At 41.1% G+C, this 18,737-nt stretch overlaps 1 protein-coding gene across 1 annotated transcript in view; it reads left to right on the forward strand.

The window, feature by feature from the left end:
• The window catches only part of LOC126236764 (DNA repair protein RAD51 homolog 1), an 80,525-nt gene that overhangs the window by 14,581 nt on the left and 47,207 nt on the right, over positions 1-18,737 (forward strand). Inside the window, exon 2 of the mRNA XM_049946328.1 lies at positions 17,589-17,726. Within this exon, the coding sequence (XP_049802285.1) occupies positions 17,589-17,726 (138 nt within the window). The remainder of the gene's footprint in view (positions 1-17,588; positions 17,727-18,737) is intronic.

Below are 18,737 nucleotides of genomic sequence, written 5' to 3' on the forward strand. Positions count from 1 at the left end.
TGGGAAAAGAAATGAGTGTAGGAAGATCAGACGTGACACATGGGAAAGTAAAAACAGGTGCTCGGTAGAGGCTCAGGTAAGGCACTAAAAGTCAGCAACATATCTTCACTATAATAAAAGCTCATTCAGATGCTGTCTCAGGAATATTTTATGAAGTGTAGATGATCTTAATTGCTGTGAAGTTTTGTTACTAAACAAAATAACATCACTCAAACAGCTCTTGTAAGGAAAAAAGTGTCAGGAAAGGAAAGACAGGATATTTGATGCATTGACTAGTATTTTACTTTTGTTGATGCACTAATTTTCTGTAATGGTTCAGTAATTCAATTAAGTTGTAGGAATTGTGAGCAGCAAGATGGAATTATAAAGTTTTACTGCACCTATTGGTTGGCTTGATAGTTTGAAGGTATGTACAAGTATTGTTGCCTGAAAAATCAGTGGTGAGCTCAGCTTCATAAATAATAATGACGCAAGGAAAAAAACATTTCCTTGCAGACCTCACGACATAGTATCAAATGCTTTACATTGTATGCAGATAAATGTTGACAGTTTCTATAACTTGTACCTTAGTACGGGCCTTCACCTGTTATGATGCGTAAGAGTCTACAGGTTTTTAATGTTCTTACTAAAATTACAGTAATATTAATGTCATAGGAAAGTTCTGGTAGAATATTACTTATTTCAGTGATAAAAATCTGTGAACAATGAAAAACGGAATTAGATTTTATGACAGCAACATGGTGGCATGAAAGGAAAAAAGATCTTTGTTCCATGTGATACTTTTGGCAATAACAAGAGATCAAAATAGTGGGAGAAATTGCAGCTGTCAGATGATATGTAGTTTGGCATTGCAATAATCAAAAAGGAATTCAAATATTTCATTGTGTAACTTAGGAATTCAGAACAGTGTGATCTCCATTTTCATATCTATTTCAAAAGCCACAGTTACTGTACAACAAGAAAGAGGGGTTTGACTTTATGGGCTAGAGCAGAATGAAGTACACTGAGGTGACAAAAGTCGTCAAATAGCAATATACACATACACAGATGGCGGTAATATCACATACAAAGCGTAGAAAAGGGCAGTGCATTGGAAGACATGTCCCATGTACTTGGGAGATTCATGTAAAAAGGTCTCCAATCTGATTATGGCTGCACAGCGAGAATTAACAGACTTTGAAAGCGAAATGTTAACTGGAACTAGACACATGGGACATTCCATTTTGGAAATCATTAGAGAATCGATATTCTGAGAACCACAGAGTCAAGAGTTTGCTGAGAACACCAAATTTCAGGTGTTAGCCTACCTCTACCTATGTACAACGTAGTGGCTGACGACCTTCAGTTAATTATCCAGAGAAGCGGTGTTTACATAGAGTTATCAGTGTTAACAGACGAGCAACATTGCGTGAAACTGCAGAAAAAACAATGTAGCATGTAGGATGAATGTATCTGTTATGACAGCACAGCAAATTTGGCATTAATGGGCTATGGCAGCAGACGACAAACACGAGTGCCTTTGCTGACACCATAAACTTGCCTTCAGCACCTCTCCTGGGCTTGTGACCAAATCAGTTGGACCCTAGATGACTGGAAATCCTATCCTGGTCAGCGGATTCCAGATTTCAGTTGGTAAGAGCTGATGGTAGGGTTCAATTATGGCACAGACTTCACAAAGCCATGGACCCAAATTTCAACAAGGCACTGTGGAAGCTGGTGGTGACACCATAATGGTGTGGGCTGTGTTTGCTTGGAATTGACTGGATCATCTAGTCTGATTGAACTGATCATTGGCTGGAAGGAGTTGTGTTCGGCTACTTGGAGTCCATCTGCAGCCATTCGTGGGCTTCGTATTCCCAAATAATGATGGAATTTTTACAAATGACAATGTCCCACATCACAGGGTCACAATTTTTCACAGTTGGTTTGAAGAACTTCTGGACAGTTCGAGTGAATGATTTGGCCACCCAGATGGCTCGATATGAATCCAACCATCTATGGTACATATTCAAGAGGTTGATTCGTGTACGAAATGCTGCACTGGAACACTTTCATAATTACGTAGGCTGTAAAGGTAGCATGGCTCAATGTTTCCGCAAGGGACTTCTGACGACTTGTTGAGTCCATACTATGTCAGGTTGCTGCACTATACTGAACAAAAGGAGGTTCGACAAGATATAAGGAGGTATCCCATGTCTTTTGTCACAACAGGTCGTGATGTTGTATTAGATGGCTGATCATAGTACATAGAAGTAATCAGGGGCAGTAATAAAAGTGCAAAGTCAAGAAAGATTGGACCATATTGAAACAATCACTGTGGCTCTTCAGTTTTCATGTTAATATTTCTGCATAAATTCAAAGAAAGCTCCTGAATAGAAGAAAACTGACTATTATTGATCTTTTAATGGGGACATGACCTCTGTGGAGCATGGTAAGAAATGTGCTGGAAAACCTTTAAATGGGAGGAATTGGATACTTCGTGAAGAACTCATCTAAAATGTAGATGAATTAAAAATAAGTGTTATGAAAGACAGCTGAACTGATAAACAACAAGATTTTGTACACCAAGCTTGTTCAAAGGTCATAGTAAAAGTAACGAATGAAATATTTTATGAAAGCTTGGTACACTGCTGTGGAGATCTGCATTAAACCAGTATGTTGCCCAAAGACCACAAGAATTGATCCATGACTTGAAATGAATTTTTTTCAAATTGTTTGCTTACACAAAAGGGTAAAATATGGCAGCCTGAGAAAAGTTACACTATAGAAAAAATTCCTATTTAAATTGATTTTCTTTGAATATGGGTCCACAGTTGAAAAAAATAAACAAATGGTTGATGCCTGACTGCTTACAATTGTCAAACAAATATTGTAAGTTAGCATTGAAATACAATTCTGTAATGAAAAGGTTGTGTGTAGAACAGCAAAGAAAGAAAACATCCTGTAGTGGAAGAAACAACAGTTTGATGAGACATATCATAAGATAACAGGACTTGCTAATTTCATATTCTAGATGAATGGTATAAGGTGAAATATGACTGACTACTGAAGATATTTATTGCATCAAGCATGCAGACATGAAAGGCATAGCATTACAAAATAAGGAAGGGTAGACTGCATCAAAATGTCTGAGATCCAAACAAAATTAACTCCTCTGAATACTGAAGCTATTGTCAAAGTCTTTTAAACTGAGTGTTTTAAGTCTCATGTGGAAATATTGAGAGGAAGTAAAATCCACTGCTTTTCTTTTGTGTTGGTAGATTTAATTTCCAGAAGTTACAGCTTATAGGTGAACCTACCAGCACAGAAATTTTTGAGTGTGCCGGCAGGAAAAAGTTTTCAGGCATGCGTTCCAGTTACAACAGAAACCCTAGTAATGCACTGACGTCTCCATCTATACTCTGCAAATCACTGTGAAGTACGTGGCAGGGTATGTTATTAGAGTTTCTTCCCATTCCATTCATGTACGGAGTGCGGAGAGGATGATTGTTTGAATGCGTCTGTGCATGCTGTAATTATTCTACTCTCGTCCTCACGACCCGTATGTGAGCAATATGTAGGAGATTGTAGTGTATTCGTAGAACCATCATTTAAAGCCAGTTCTTGAAACTATGTTAGTAGAATTTCTAGGCGTAGTTAAATCTATCTTCAAGAGTGTGCCACTTCAGATCCTTCAGTATCTCTGTGACACTTTCCCATGATTCAAACAAAACGGTGACCATTCATGCTGCCCTCCTCTGTATATTTTCAATAGTGCCAGCTAGTCCTATTTTGTACAGATCCCACACATTTGAGCAATATTCTAGAATGGATCGCACAAGTGATTTGTAAGGAATATCCTTTGTAGACGGATTCCACTGCCCCAGTATTCTAGCGGTGAACCGAAGTCTACCATCTGCTTTACCCACAAGTGGGTCTATGTTATCATTCCATTTCACATCTCTGCAAAGTGTTTCACCCAGGTATTTGTATGCATTGGCTGATTTCAGCTGCAACTAATTGATATTGTAGTCACAGGATATGCACAATTTTACATTTCTGAACCTTTAAAGCAAGTTACCAGTCTTTGCACCACTTTGATGTCTTAACAAGTCTTCTGAACAGTACTCCACTGTAGATACCTGCGTCATCTGCAAAAAGTCTGAGGTTACTATTAATATTGTCTGTAAGGTGATTTAAGATTCAAGATGAATAGCAAGGGATTCCAACACACTTTTCTGGGTCACACCCAAAGTTACGTATACATCTTATGATGACTCTCCATCCAAAATAACAAAAAGTCCTCAATCCAGTCACAGAAGTCATTTGATTCTCCTTGCAATTGAACTATGACAATAAATGTTTGGGCTCAGAATGTGTTCTAAGATTCTACAACAAAACTACATCAAAGATATTGGTTAATAGTTTTGTGGATCACATCTACTTCCCTTCTTGTAGACGGATGTAACCTGTGCTTTCTTCCAACTACTAGGCACAGTTTTTTGTTCGAGGGATGTATGGCAGATTATAATTAGAAGAGGGACAAATGCAGCTGCAAATTCAGTATTGAATCTGATGGGAATTCTATGGCGCCCTGGAGTTTTGTTTAATTTTAACGATTTCGGCTGTTTCTCAACACTACTGACACTAATAGTGATTTTGCTCGTCTTTCCAGTGGTATGAGGGTAAAATTGGGGCAGTTCTCCTATGTTTTCAATTGTAAAGGAACATTTGAAAATGGCATTAAGCATTTCAGCTTTTGCTTTGCTGTCCTCAATTTCAATTTCTGTCTCATTTGCTAGAATCGGGACACTAACTTTGGTGCCACTAACAGCCCTTACATATGACCAGAATTTCTTCGGGTTTTGTGAAAGATTATTTGATAATATTCTGGTACAGTAGGCACTGAAGGCCTGGTCTCTTGACAGCCAAATACATTTCATTCAGCATGTCTCTCTCTCTCTCTCTCTCTCTCTCTCTCTCTCTCTGTCTTTGTTTTACACTTACTATGCAGTTGTCTCTGTTTTCTTAGAAGTTTCTTTACAGTGACTATACCATGTAGGTTCCCTCCCATTATGATCTGTTCTGCTGGGTATGTATCTATCCAGTGCGTGGTCAACTATTGTTTTAAACTTTTGCCAAAGTTCCTGCTGTGTGCTGATTGTTTTAAACTTATGCCATAGTTCTTCTACATGCTCCTGCTGTGTGCTGAAAGTTCCAAGTTCCTCATTGAGATATGACACTACTGATTTTTTATCTATTTTGCTGAACATATAGATCTTTCTGCTTGTTTTAGTTGTCCCTTGTACTTTATTAATCATTATTGTCACAACCATGTTACGGCCACTGAAACCTGTTTCGATGTGGAAATACTCAAAGAAGTCGGGTCTATTTGTTGCCATTGGATCCAATATATTTCTGTCATAAGTGGAGTTCCGAACCATCTGTTCTCGGTAGTTGTCAGAGAATGCATATAGTAATGTTTCACAGGCTGTTCCACCACTAATAAAACTGTATTTTTTCCAATTTGTTTTTGGATGATTAGAGCCTCCATTGATGATTAAAGTATGATTGGGGAACTTATGTACAAGTGAACAGTAACCTACATTGTGTGATTGGGTTAGCATTGACTTTGCACTGTGCACTGGTATGTCAGGAGCCGCATATAGCAGCCAGGGTATGATATGGAACGGAGAGGGAGCAAACGAGGGAGCAAAAGATGAACTACATGAGAAGACTGGTTGTCAGTAAGTCCAATGTTTTGGACCATGGATGTCATGTTGTCAAGACACATTCCACCCACCATTGTGGGGTGAAACCCTGTTTTTGTGGAACACATTGAAGACAAGTTCTGTGAAGTTGAGTCCTTAACCAAGATGAGATCTGGCTCCTTCCTTATAAAGACAACTTCTGCCAGCCACTCAGCCTCCCTCCGTGTCTGTGACCATTTAGGAGACATCCCAGTGAATGTCACTCCTCAAAAGTCTCTCAGTATGACACAAGGTGTAATTTTCCATAGGGACTTCTCCTCCAGTCTGACAATGAACTTGGGGCTAATGTGGAATGATGTGGCATTAATTTTGTCTGGCGTGTCCAGAGAGGCCCTAAGGACAATCGTGTAGCCACTGGTGTTTTCATCCTGGTATTTGAGAGGGATACCCTGTCTGAGAAAGTTAAGGTGATGGTATACAGATGCGATGTCAAATGATTCATTCCACTTCCCATGCATTGCTTTCGCTGGCTCAAGTCTGGCCACATGTCCTTGCAATGCGATGCCACTCCCATCTGTGGTGACTGTGGCCACCCTCTTTATGTGGGGAGCCCTTGCAATCCACCGACTAACGGTGTAAACTGATCTGGTCTACATTCTCCCCACTCTCTGGAGTGTTCAGTGTTCACAAAGAAAAAAAGCATCCAGGAAATAAAGATCCTTCAGTGTCTCAGCTACTTTGAGGCCCGGAGGAAGTTTGCTAGACCTCACACTGTGAATCTCTCATCTACCTTTGCGTACTCCCCCCTCCTCCCTCCCTGCCCCCCTTCCTTTTCCTCCCCCCCTCCCACCCCCTCCCTCCACTCCTGGGTGGCACCCATCCCAAACATTGTGTTCTTTTAGTTCAGCAGACGCAGGATATGTATGTTGTTACTCCCTGAGAAGTCGAATACTCTACTCAAAGTGGTTTCTGAGATTTAGGGGAAAATGCAACAGAAAATGTAAATTTTCAGGAATGGCTTCTAAAGTTTCGAAAGACTGTAACTCACTTAAACTATGCTTTATTTTTTATTTTTTGTCACTCAGAAACACCCTGCACCATATTGTATATCATCCTCTTGATTTTTTTGCAAGTGTTTTCTTCTTTTCTTCTTTCTGGACTCCTTAGTGGCCAACTGTGCTGCATACTCTGCTTTATCAAACCGAACCTTGTCCATCTGTTTAAGATCTCTGATGCAGTTTGCTCCAGGATTAATTCCCATATGCTGTAGCACTTTCACCTTACCAATGTTGCCATCATTTAAAGCAATAACAGCATCACTGATCCCCCCTCCCAACTTTAGTGTCTTCATTCCAACAAAAACGTTTTTTGATAAGTGAGTCCATATAAGATTATTGAATGACTCATTGGGATTTTGAGTCTGACCATGCAGACACTTCTTCAGTAATTCAGGATTTGCCAGGTCTCTGTAAATAGGTTTTATGACACCCATGGCTGCTGCTGGGATGGAATGTTTATGGCAGTATGAACTGTTCGAGTACTGGGTATTGCGGCAATTGCACCGTGAATCAGGTCCAGGAGGGCAAAGGTGGTGTACTGGTTTTCCATCAGTTGACTGACTGTGGAAGAAGGTAGCCCATACTGCCTGCTCCATTTTCAACAAATCCTTGGTATTATTCGTTTTGGCATCATACTTTACTTTTTGAGAGATTTACCAATCTAATCATCACTTTTACTCAGAAAAACATTAGCACCTTGACATACTATGCGTGTTTATACTGTGAAACGATACAAACATATAATTTAACCTTTATAACACAGCAATCCACAGCCTTCTATATAAAAAATTACCGATTTTGTTAGATCTTGAAGTAGTGCACTTAAAAATTTTAACATTTGCAACCAGTGCAGATTATATTTAAAAAAATAAAATAAAATACTTCCCATGTGAGTTTATAAGTATATATACATATCATTTTATTCAGAAAATTGCAATTTTATAATGATATAAAAATCCAAAAATGTGAAAAATTTTTTATTTACATTCTAACTCCTCTTTAACAGTTCCACTCCCTTTTCCGTCATGTGGGCCTACCTCCGACAGCTCTCTGGGACCAAGATCCTCTCCACAATTTCCAGCCTGACAGCAGCAGATTATGTCACAGCAGACTGTATTGCTATCTCCAACACCTTGGGCCGCTATTTTGTCGAGATTTCGAGCTCCACCCAGTATCACCCTGCCTTCCTCCATCGGAATTGAGTGGAGGAGTCTTGGGTGATACCCTTCTCTTCTCTGCTATATTGCCGCCTTTACTATTAGGGAGCTAGATCATGCTCTCGCTTCATCTCGATCCCCGCCCCAGGGCCGGATGATATTCATATTCAGATGTTGCTTTGAGGCCAAGTACTTTCTCCTTCATACGTACAATTGCACCTGGCCAGAGGGCATGTTTCCTAGACTGGTGTGAAGCCACTGTCATAACCATACCTAAGCCTGGTAAGGACAAACACCTTCCTTCTACTTTCGTGCTCATAAATTAAGGATAATTGCAGAATGTGGTGCCACACAATGTGCCACTACACGAAACTGGCGCTAATAGCATAGGCACGTAGGGAACACACACGACACAGATCTGTAGGTCCACGGTATTGCTGATAAGTTGAGAAAACCATCCCGAAACACATGTGCTACGAAACGCCACAGTTGCCTGCGCATGTACCCCAACATCAATATGGGATATGATCACCATGCACACCTACGCAGGCCGCACATCAGGTTGGCACACTCTGGATCAGGTGGTCGAGCAGCCGCTGGGGTATAGCCTCCCATTCTTGCACCAGTGATTGTTGGAGCTCCTCAATTGTCTTAGGGTTTTGAAGACGTGCAGTGATACGTCGACCGAGAGCATCCCAGACATGCTTGATGGGGATTAGGTCTGGAGAACAGGCAGGTCACTCCATTCGCGTGATATCTTCTGTTTCAAGGTACTCCTCCATGATGGCAGCTCAGTGGGGCCATGCGTTATCATCCATCAGGAGGAAGGTGGGACCCACTGCACCCCTGAAAACGCGGACATACTGGTTCAAAATGACGTCCCGATACACCTGACCTGTTACAGTTCCTCTGTCGAAGACATGCAGGGGTGTACGTGCACCAATCACAATCCCACCCCACACCATCAAACCGCGACCTCAATACAGGTCCCTTTCAAGGACATTATGGGGTTGGTATCTGGGTCCTGGTTCACGCCAGATGAAAACCCGGCGAGAATCACTGTTTAGACTATACTTGGACTTGTCTGTGAACATAACCTGGGACGACTGTTTCAATGACTGTGTACTGTGTTCTTGACACCAGGCTTTATGGGCTCTCCTGTGACAAGGGCTCAGTGGAATGCACCTTGCAGGTCTCCCGGCAAATAAACCATGTCTGTTCAGTTGTCTGTAAACTGTGTGTGTGGAGACAACTGTTCCAGTGGCTGCAGTAAGGTCCCGAGCAAGGCTACCTGCAGTACTCTGTGGCCGTCTGTGGGCATTGATGGTGAGATATTGGTCTTCTTGTGGTGTTGTACACTGTGGACGTCCCGTACTGTAGCGCCTGGACAAGTTTCTTGTCTGCTGGAATCGTTGCCATAATCTTGAGATCACACTTTGTGGCACACGGAGGGCCCGTGATACTACCTGCTGTGTTTGACATGCCTCCAGTCGCCCTAGTATTCTGCACCTTATAACATCAACAATGTGTGTTCTTTGAGCCATTTTCAACACACAGTCACCATTAGCACATCTGAAAACGTCTGCACACTTACTCGCTGCACTGTACTCTGACATGCACCAACACACTTCTGTGTATGTGGACTATTGCCAGATGACCGCAGGTCAAATGCAGTGCATGGTCATACCCCGAGGTGATTTAAACCTGCAAACCACCCACCAGAGTGTTGTTTCACCATGTATCAGCATTATCGTTAATTTATGAGCATGAGTGTAGCTATTGCCCCCTTTCTCTCACCAGCTGTGATTGCAAGGTGATGGAACGTATGATTCATACCAATTTACTAACCACTACACAGTGTTCCTTTTGAGTGTGCCGTTCTGCAGTTGACCATCTCATCACTTTGTCAATCTCATGAATGGTTTTCTGTTGAAATACCAGACTGTGGCCGTATTTTTTGATTTGGAGAAATCCTATGACACTTGCTGGAGTATTGGTATTGTCTGTATTCTCTACACGTGGGGCTTCCATGGCCCCATGCCCCATTTCCTTCAGGAATTTTTAAAACACTGAGTTTTCAAGGCACGTGTGGGTTCTACCTCGTTGGACACCTTTATCCAGGAAATAGGTGTACCTCAGTGTTCTGTCCTGAGCGTCGTCCTCTTTGCTATTGTCATTAACCCTACTGTGGCTTGTCTCCCACCATGCATCTCTGGCTCTGTTTTCATTGATGATTTTGTGATCTATTGGAGTTCTCCAATGACTTGTCTCCTTGAGCCATGTTTTCAGTGATGTCTTGATTGTCTTTAGCCATGGAGCATCGACAGTGGCTTTCTCTTTTCAACTGACAAAACCGTTTGCATGAATTTCTGGTGATGCAGTTGGTTTCCTCCAATGTATTTACATCTTGCACCTGTTGCTCTTCCATTTGTTGAAACTATGAAATTCCTGGGGTTCGTACTTGGTAGGAAACTTTCTTGGTCATCTGACGTGTTACCTGGCTGCTCTCTGTATGCGGGCCCTCAATGTTCTGTGTTTCCTTAGCAGTACTTCCTGGCGAGCAGACTGGACCACCCTCCTCCCTTTGTACTGGTCACTTGTCCGTTCAAAACCAGACTATAGATGTTTCGTTTACGTGTCTGCATGTTTGTCCCTTTTACACTGTCTCAATACTTTCCACCATTGTGGCATCTGTTTGGCCGTGGCACCTTTTACAATAGCCCGGTTGAGAGTCTGTATGCAGAAGCTACCGAGCTAACACTGTCGTACCGCTGTGACTTACTCCTCTGCAGATACGCATGCCGTTTGTCTGCCGTGCCTGGTCACCTACGCTGTGCCTTCTTCTGCGAAGACTCCTTTGATCGCTGGTGTGGGGCATGTCTCTCTTTTCTGTTACCTCCTGGAGTCACTTTCGGCTCTTGCTCTGGCAGCTTAACTTTACGCTACCTGCCACTTTACTGATGGGTGTGAACCCTTCACCTCTTTGGATTCGTGCTGTGGTCCATGTTCACCTTGCCCTTCATTCACTTCCTAAGCACACTACTCCAGCCTTGCTCTGTTGCCATAACCTTTGTTCCGAACATTGCAATAGTACCTTTGTGTCCACTGATGATGGGTCTTGGACTGACCCTGGTGTCGAGTGTGCCTTCTTCATTGACACCACTGATTTTTGGTATCGGCTTTTGGAACACCGCCCAGTATTTACAGCAGAGCTCTTCGCCCTGTATCAGGCCAAGCAGTACCTCCACTGACACACATTTTTCAATTGCGTCATCTGCTCCCGACTCTCTCTGTGTCCTTCAGAGCCTGTGTGTGCCGTACACCACCTATCCCTTAGTGCTACTGGTCCAGGAAAGCTGTCACTTGCTTACTCTTGATGGAGCTACTGTGATGTTTATATGGGTTCCTGGTCACGTCAGTCTAATGGGAAACGAGGCCACTGATGCTGCTGCCAAGGCTACTGTCCTCGTACCTCGGCCCGCTCGTTCTATTCCCTCTGATGATCTCTGTGTTGCCCTCTGTCAGCAAGTGGTGTCACATTGGCATCACCACTGGTCCTCCATTCATGGGAACAAGCTTTGGGGAATTAGGGTTAGACAAGATGGTGCTCACTAAAAAGTGCTCATAAATAGGTAAAAGTTAAATAATGCAATGTGTAAAAAGTGTCAGAAATGAGTTGTAAAAGGAATTCTGTGTGTGAAGTGCAACATGTGGCTGCATGGAAGGTGTGTGAAAATATGCCTAAAATTTATTAGCGACAGTATGCATTGGTCATGCCTTGACTGTTTACAGGATGCAAATACAAAAACTAGATTCCACAGTGAGTTCGCAGGAATAATTTATTAATTGCTTCGTAGCAACATTGATGCCTTAAAAGACGCATTAATAGTGCAGAAGCAAGAAAATTGTGACCTGAAATGCAGGAAAAAATGTTTTTACAAAACAGCAGAGTCGATAGATGAAAATAACCTCAAAATCGGTTGGAATTGTACAAATAACGGGCTGCTGCACCTAAGGAAGAAACTTGTGCAGGAATCACAAGAACCGAAAATAAATGGAAGTGGACAAGTGTAAACCTTGTCATAGGCAAGTCTCCGCTGAAAAATGTGGTAGTGCCAAATTCCACAATAGAAGTTCGTCCAGGAATCATGACCCACCAGTTGAAGAAACACTTTAGCAACATATATTGCTTGCAGGATGGTTCAGCAGAGGCATCTCGGAAGAATTATAAAGGAGTCTTCATCCATGCTGGTACAAATTCTCTTAGAAGCAGCACTGAAGAGGAAAGTGTAAGTGGACAAGAAATTTAATTCGATCTGCGAGTAACCTTTACAAAACGTCTAGAATTGTGGTGAGTGGTATTATCTACAGAAGATCAGTCAGTGATCGATATATTGAGAGAATAAACTGTGATTTAAACAAAAACTGTTACGAGCTAGGTGCTGTGTTTATAAATCTGAATAAATTCTTAAGGAATAAATGTTTGGATAAAGGCGGTCTGCATTAAAATAAATTAGCATTAAAAATGTTCAGTAAAATATTTGCTGATACATGTAAAATTCTGCAAAATAGGGGAAACTTATAAGAAGTGATGGGGATGAGAAATGGTGTTTGGTAACGAAAACAGTAAGACTGAAACGGTACCTAAGAAAGAGTATGCTTGAGACCATAAATAAAAAGAATGTTCCTACATAATGCACTTGAATATAAATGGTGTAAGTGCCGACGTTTCAAACAAAAGTCATAAAGTGGACAAATTACAAATTATTTTATCTGAATGTAGAACTATCAAGGTTTTTTGCCTAAATGAACATTGGCTTGCATCTTAAGACATTAAAATTCTTAATAAAATTGAAAATTTCGAATTAACCAACAGGTTTTGTAGACGAGAGAAATCATATGGAGGCACTTGCATACTTACTCATTCTGATGTATTAAGAAATGATTTTTAATCATTAGGATGAAGAGTGTATACTTGAAAGCTGCTGTATCGAGTTGAGGGACCTAAATGCCATAGTAGTTTCTATATGTAGAGTACCAGAGAAAGCTACAATTGAAGCTTTTGTGGTGAAATTTCATTGCCTGCTTGTAAAGCTCACTAAAGAAGAAAGGAAAGAGAGAGTAATAGCTGCTGACGTCAATATTAATATCATAGTTGAAAGCAATGACGTTTCCATATTCACTGACTTAATAAAAAACTTTGGCTTCAAAATAAACTTCATGCAACCCACTAGAGTAAATGCACAGTCAGCTACCTGTATTGATAATATTCTAAAAAATTATGTATTTGAAGATTTTTACAAATTTTACGTTGTTTTAGGAATCTCTGACCACTCTGCTTTATTCGTTGAATGACCAAAAATTATGAAAGAAATTTCATGTAACAAAAAGCCTTATGAAAAGGAACTTCAATGAAAAAAATTGTCACATTTAGAAATAAGTTAAGAGTGGTTGAATGTCCTTACTGCAGCTATATTGCGCGTAATATTAACTTTAATGATTTTTTAAGTAGCTTTCTTGAAATATTTAATGAAACTTTCCCATTTAGAACTACATGCAACAAAATGACTAATAAACTTAAATAGATTACCTGGGTATAAAAATGTCTAGTGCCAGGAAGAAGAACCTCCGCAATGAATTGAAATATAATAAAAACAGGGTTTTTACTGAGTGTGTTTGTCATTATGAAACTATATTTTAAAAAAGTTCTGAAGGAAGCCAAAGAAATGGCAAACAAGAAGTTCATCGTACAACATAAAAGTAAAACAAAAGCAGTGTGGTCGGTTGTCAAAGCGGAGATAGGTGTTAGAGTGAGTAGTAATGAAATATCTAGGATTAAAGTATATGATAGCTTTAGTGTAAACTTTGCTCAAATATCAGAGTGTGTAAATAAATTCTTTATAAATGTGGCAAAGTCAGATCTTGATGCAGCGGAGTATCAGAGTAAAGTAAATCCCTTTGGAATCCACCAAGAAGCTGAGTATCTTACAGATTTAAAAAAAATTGCAATAAAGGATGTGGAAAATGTTATATTATCATTAAAAAATAAAAAACTCTGCTGGGTGGGTTGGGATACCGACTAAAGTGATTAAAACAGTCTGTGGCACGATAACACTCCCCCGCCCCCCTCCCCGATAGCACTGAAGGAGACAGGGGGCTACCCATGGCGACACCGTCAGTCTGTTCAAAATATTCTTGATTAAACATAAAATAAGTTGAGGAAAGAGGGTGCCTGAACAAAGCAGTGATATCAACAGGAAACATGTTACCAATCAGTGTCAAAGAATCTGCAAGAGGAACTTTGGTGGCCAACCTTTTTATGGAGGATTTTGAGGAGAGAGCACTTGAATCAGCTGCCCTGAAACCAACAGTTTTTTGGAGGTATGTGGATGACACTTTCATAGTGTGGCCTCATGGAGAAGATAAATTAATGGAGTTCCTACATCAACTCCATTCATAGCAACATCCGGTTCACCATGGAAATAGAGAAAGATGGTTGTTTGCCTTTCTTGGATGTCCTGGTTCGAAGGAAGAATGATGGTTCTCTAGGGCATTCAGTATACCGGAAACCCACTCATACTGATTTATATCTGCAAGCATCGAGTTTCCATTACCCATCGCAAACCATGGATTTGCTTAAAACACTTGTTCATAGAGCTCATACTGTCTCAGATCCAGATAGCTTACCTCAAGAACTTGCCCATCTAAAGACAGTATTCAGCAAAAATGGGTATTCCATCCGGCAGATTAACAGGGCACTAACAGTTACAACTAAGAAACGGGAAGTGAATAAACAGGAGAACATGCCGGTACAATCTTTACCCTTTCTTCCTTTTGTTGAGAACACTTCGTTTAAAATAGCAAGAATTCTGCGAAAATTTCAGGTAAAAGTGGTTTTCTGCCCACCATTGAAGATTGCGGACCTTGTGGGATCAGTTAAGGACAATCTGTTACTACGAAAGGCTGGAATTTACAAGATACCATGCCAATGTGGTATGGCTTACATAGGTCAAACCACACGCACCATGAAAGAATGCTGCGCTGAACATCAGCATTACACCCGCCTTTTGCAGCCAAGCAAGTCCGCTATTGCTGAACATTGTATTTCTACTGGACATTCAATGGAGTATGAGAAAACAATGATTTTGTCCACAGCAACGTCTTTCTGGGACTGCATTATTAAAGAATACGTAGAAATACGACTGGCGGAAAATCTGTTAAACCGTGACAGCGGCTACCAGCTGGACAGTGCGTGGAATCCCATCATCTACACGATTTGCTCTAACCGAAGACGACAGAGTGCGTCAACGGCCGCAGCAAACAGCAACGCAGAGGGCGACAGTTCAGCTATTCCACAAGCAAGGGCACTGCCGGTGGGCAGTGTGATTCATCTATCAAGTTTTCGACACATGCGCACAATAGTTACAGTATGCTATGTCTTGCGGAGCAGAGGACGTTTTCACCAGTCTGCGACGGCTCACCTGAAGATGACTGGCAGGTGCCCAGTTGAAATATCGTGCAAATTATTGAACAACGACTGGCTGCAACCACTAATGAGTTGTCTGTCGATGTGAATGGCCACTGCCAAACTGTGGCCAAGAGACAGTTGTACCACTGAGTTACCAAAAATTATGCACAACATTGTGTGTTTGACTTAATGACTGACCCACAGCTTGTGTAATCTAGATTCTTACCACCACCAGCACAGCAGCTGCTTTTCTGAATTACACTGGTGGGAACTCTCCCTGCAGCATCTTTCATCCCCAACTATCAGCTTGCCTCATCTTCACAAGTTCTCCCCCACCCCCTCTCCCCCAACTGCCTCTATCCTCTATCCGGCTTCCAATCCAGCCCACCTCTCTCTTTCTCTCTCTCTCTCTCTCTCTCTCTCTCTCTCTCTCTCTCTCTCACACACACACACACACACACACACACACACACCTGTCATCCCTCCCCCCTCCCCACACCTAGCACACCAGCACAGCTCTCCCAATGATGCACATAGTAGCTACCATCCTGCCTCCACCACATCTCTGTACACTGCCACAGGCAAGCTCAGTGTCTTCCTCTCACCCTTACCTTGCTATGGCTGGAATTACACTATAACCTTTTTTTGACACAGGATCATGATCAAATATTCATCAGATTTCTTTGATGTGACATTAAAAAGATGTATTAGACTGCTGTCATAATTTCCGTCTAATTTCAAGATGGTGGACAATAACTACTTGTTGTTATTATGTGCTGCAGTTGCTTTTAACTGCAGTTGCTTGTATCACAGTTGCACCGTTTGTGCATTTGGAAGAAAAAGCAGCAAAAAGAAAGGAAACACACTAGGGTGGAGCCATGGGTAATTTCAAGATAATAATACCATTCAACAAAATTTGTTAAGAGAGCTGCAAGTGGAGGACATCAAGTCTTATATAAATTACTTGCGAATGGATGGGAGTGCATTTCATTATTTTCTCAGTAAAGTGGCTTCTCATGTTACAAAACAGAATACTCACTTGAGAAATGCTATATGTGCAGAAGACAGGCTTACCGAAATATTGCAGTTTCTCAAAACAGGGGAGACCTACTCTAGTTTACAATACAGCACTCGAATACCACAGTGTACAGTAACAAAATAATTCCAGAAACATGTGAAGTGATTTACAAAGCACTGAAGGGTGAATATCTGAAGATTAAATAAATGTTTAGTACACTATATGGGCAATGTGAACTATTTTTATTTTTAAATAATTTAATTAATAAAATTAGTGTTCCAACAATAACAACATTAATAGAAAGATGAAACAGATGAAGCACTTTTCAACTTGGGACATCCAGAGTTCAAGAGTAGACAGAATGGAATGGAAAGCTAAGAATTTTTTTTTTTTTTAATTTTAGATTATTGCCACATCTTGTATCCTGGCTTGCTGAAAAGTTGCCTGGATGTTTCCAGATGTGGAGATGGGTGGCTGTAGCTGTGATTGTAAATATGAAACTGTTTGTAGCATACTCCACCCGCCCATCACCATACGATTAATAGCATGCATTGTGCCCCTTTTTCACCCTCCATCTTCACCCTAGTCGAGAAAAGGGTATTGAGGAGAGTCGAAGAAACACACCAACTTTGAAGCCACATTTACAGACACAATACAGATACATCAGATAGATATAGTGATGCCAGCACTCCAAGCAATTACATTTCACATTGCAGTGAACAGAAGACAAATGACTTTTATGATCAAATCTATGGCAGGATTCTAGATTTGATCATATTTCTTTGACAAAAGTTGAGATTTGACATAGTTCCCCATTACACTGTCAAATTTCTTTGATACAAATGTTTGACGTATCAACTTTGTCAAAGAAATATGGTAGTGTAATACCAGCTTTTCCTCCACCTACCCGGCCCACACGTGTTCTGTATCTCCGCTAGCTACCCAAGCCGAGTTGGGTGACAGCACCTGAAATTTGCAGTGGCCATGTATATGTGAATTATGCATATATGAGTTGGCGTGTGTCTGTGTTTCTTCATCTGATGTAGGACTTTGTACAATAGCTTATTATAACCAACAGTCTACTTTTAAATTTGCCTGTCTGTTGCACTTCTTGTGTGTGGTAAATAATAATTTATCCAAATTCATAGTGTTGTTATTACTGGAAGACAATCATTGGTATCATTCTTGAATTGACAGGCACATGGGATCAGTGCTGCGGATGTCAAAAAACTGGAAGAAGCTGGATTTCATACAGTTGAAGCTGTGGCATTTGCTCCTAAGAAACAGCTGCTAGCAATTAAAGGCATAAGTGAAGCTAAAGCTGATAAATTATTGGTATGTAGTTCTGTTGTTTTCATTGCAGTTCTTTTAAATACTGATGGTTTAGTACTATTACATTTATTCTGTACTGTAACATCTTTGCCACAGAAATGTTCACTTATACATACACTATGTGATCAAAAGTATCTGGAAACCCCCAAAAACATACATTTTTCATATTAGGTGCATTGTTCTGACACCTACTGCCAGGTACTCCATATCAGTGACCTCAGTAGTCATTAGACATCGTGAGAGAGCAGAATGGGGCACTCCGTGGTACTCACAGACTTCGAACATGGTCACGTGATTGGGTGTCACTTGTGTCATACGTCTGTACGATAGATTTCCACACTCCTGAACATCCCTAGGTCCACTGTTTCCGATGTGATAGTGAAGTGGAAATGTGGAGGGGCACATACAGCACAAACACATAGAGGCCAGCATTGTCTGTTGACTGACAGAGATCGCCGACAGTTGAAGAGGGTAGTAATGTATAATAGGCAGACATCTATTGAGACCATCACACAGGAATTCCAAACTGCATCAGGATCCACTGCAAGTACTATGACAGTTGGGCAGGAGGTGAGAAAACTTGGATTTCGTGGTCAAGCGGCTGCTCGTAAGCCACACATCATGCTGGTAAACTTCCAAACGAGGCTTCGCTTGGTGTAAGGAGCGTAAACATTGGACGACTGAACAGTGTAAAAACGTTGTGTGGAGTGATGAATCACAGTACACAATGTGGCGATCCGATGGCAGTGTATGGGTATGGTGAATGCTCGGTGAACGTTATCTGCCAGCGTGCATAGTGCCAACAGTAAAATTCAGAGACGGTGGTGTTATGGTGTGGTCATGTTTTTCATGGAGGGGGCTTGCACCTCTTGTTAATTTGCATGGCACTATCAGAGCACTGGCCTACACTGATGTTTTAAGCACCTTCTTGCTTCCCACTGTTGAAGAGCAATTAGGAGATGGTGATCGCATCTTTCAACACGTTTGAGAACCTGTTTGTTATGCCTGGCCTGT

The sequence above is a fragment of the Schistocerca nitens genome, chromosome 1, assembly GCF_023898315.1.
Source record: "Schistocerca nitens isolate TAMUIC-IGC-003100 chromosome 1, iqSchNite1.1, whole genome shotgun sequence".
NCBI lineage: Eukaryota > Metazoa > Arthropoda > Insecta > Orthoptera > Acrididae > Schistocerca > Schistocerca nitens.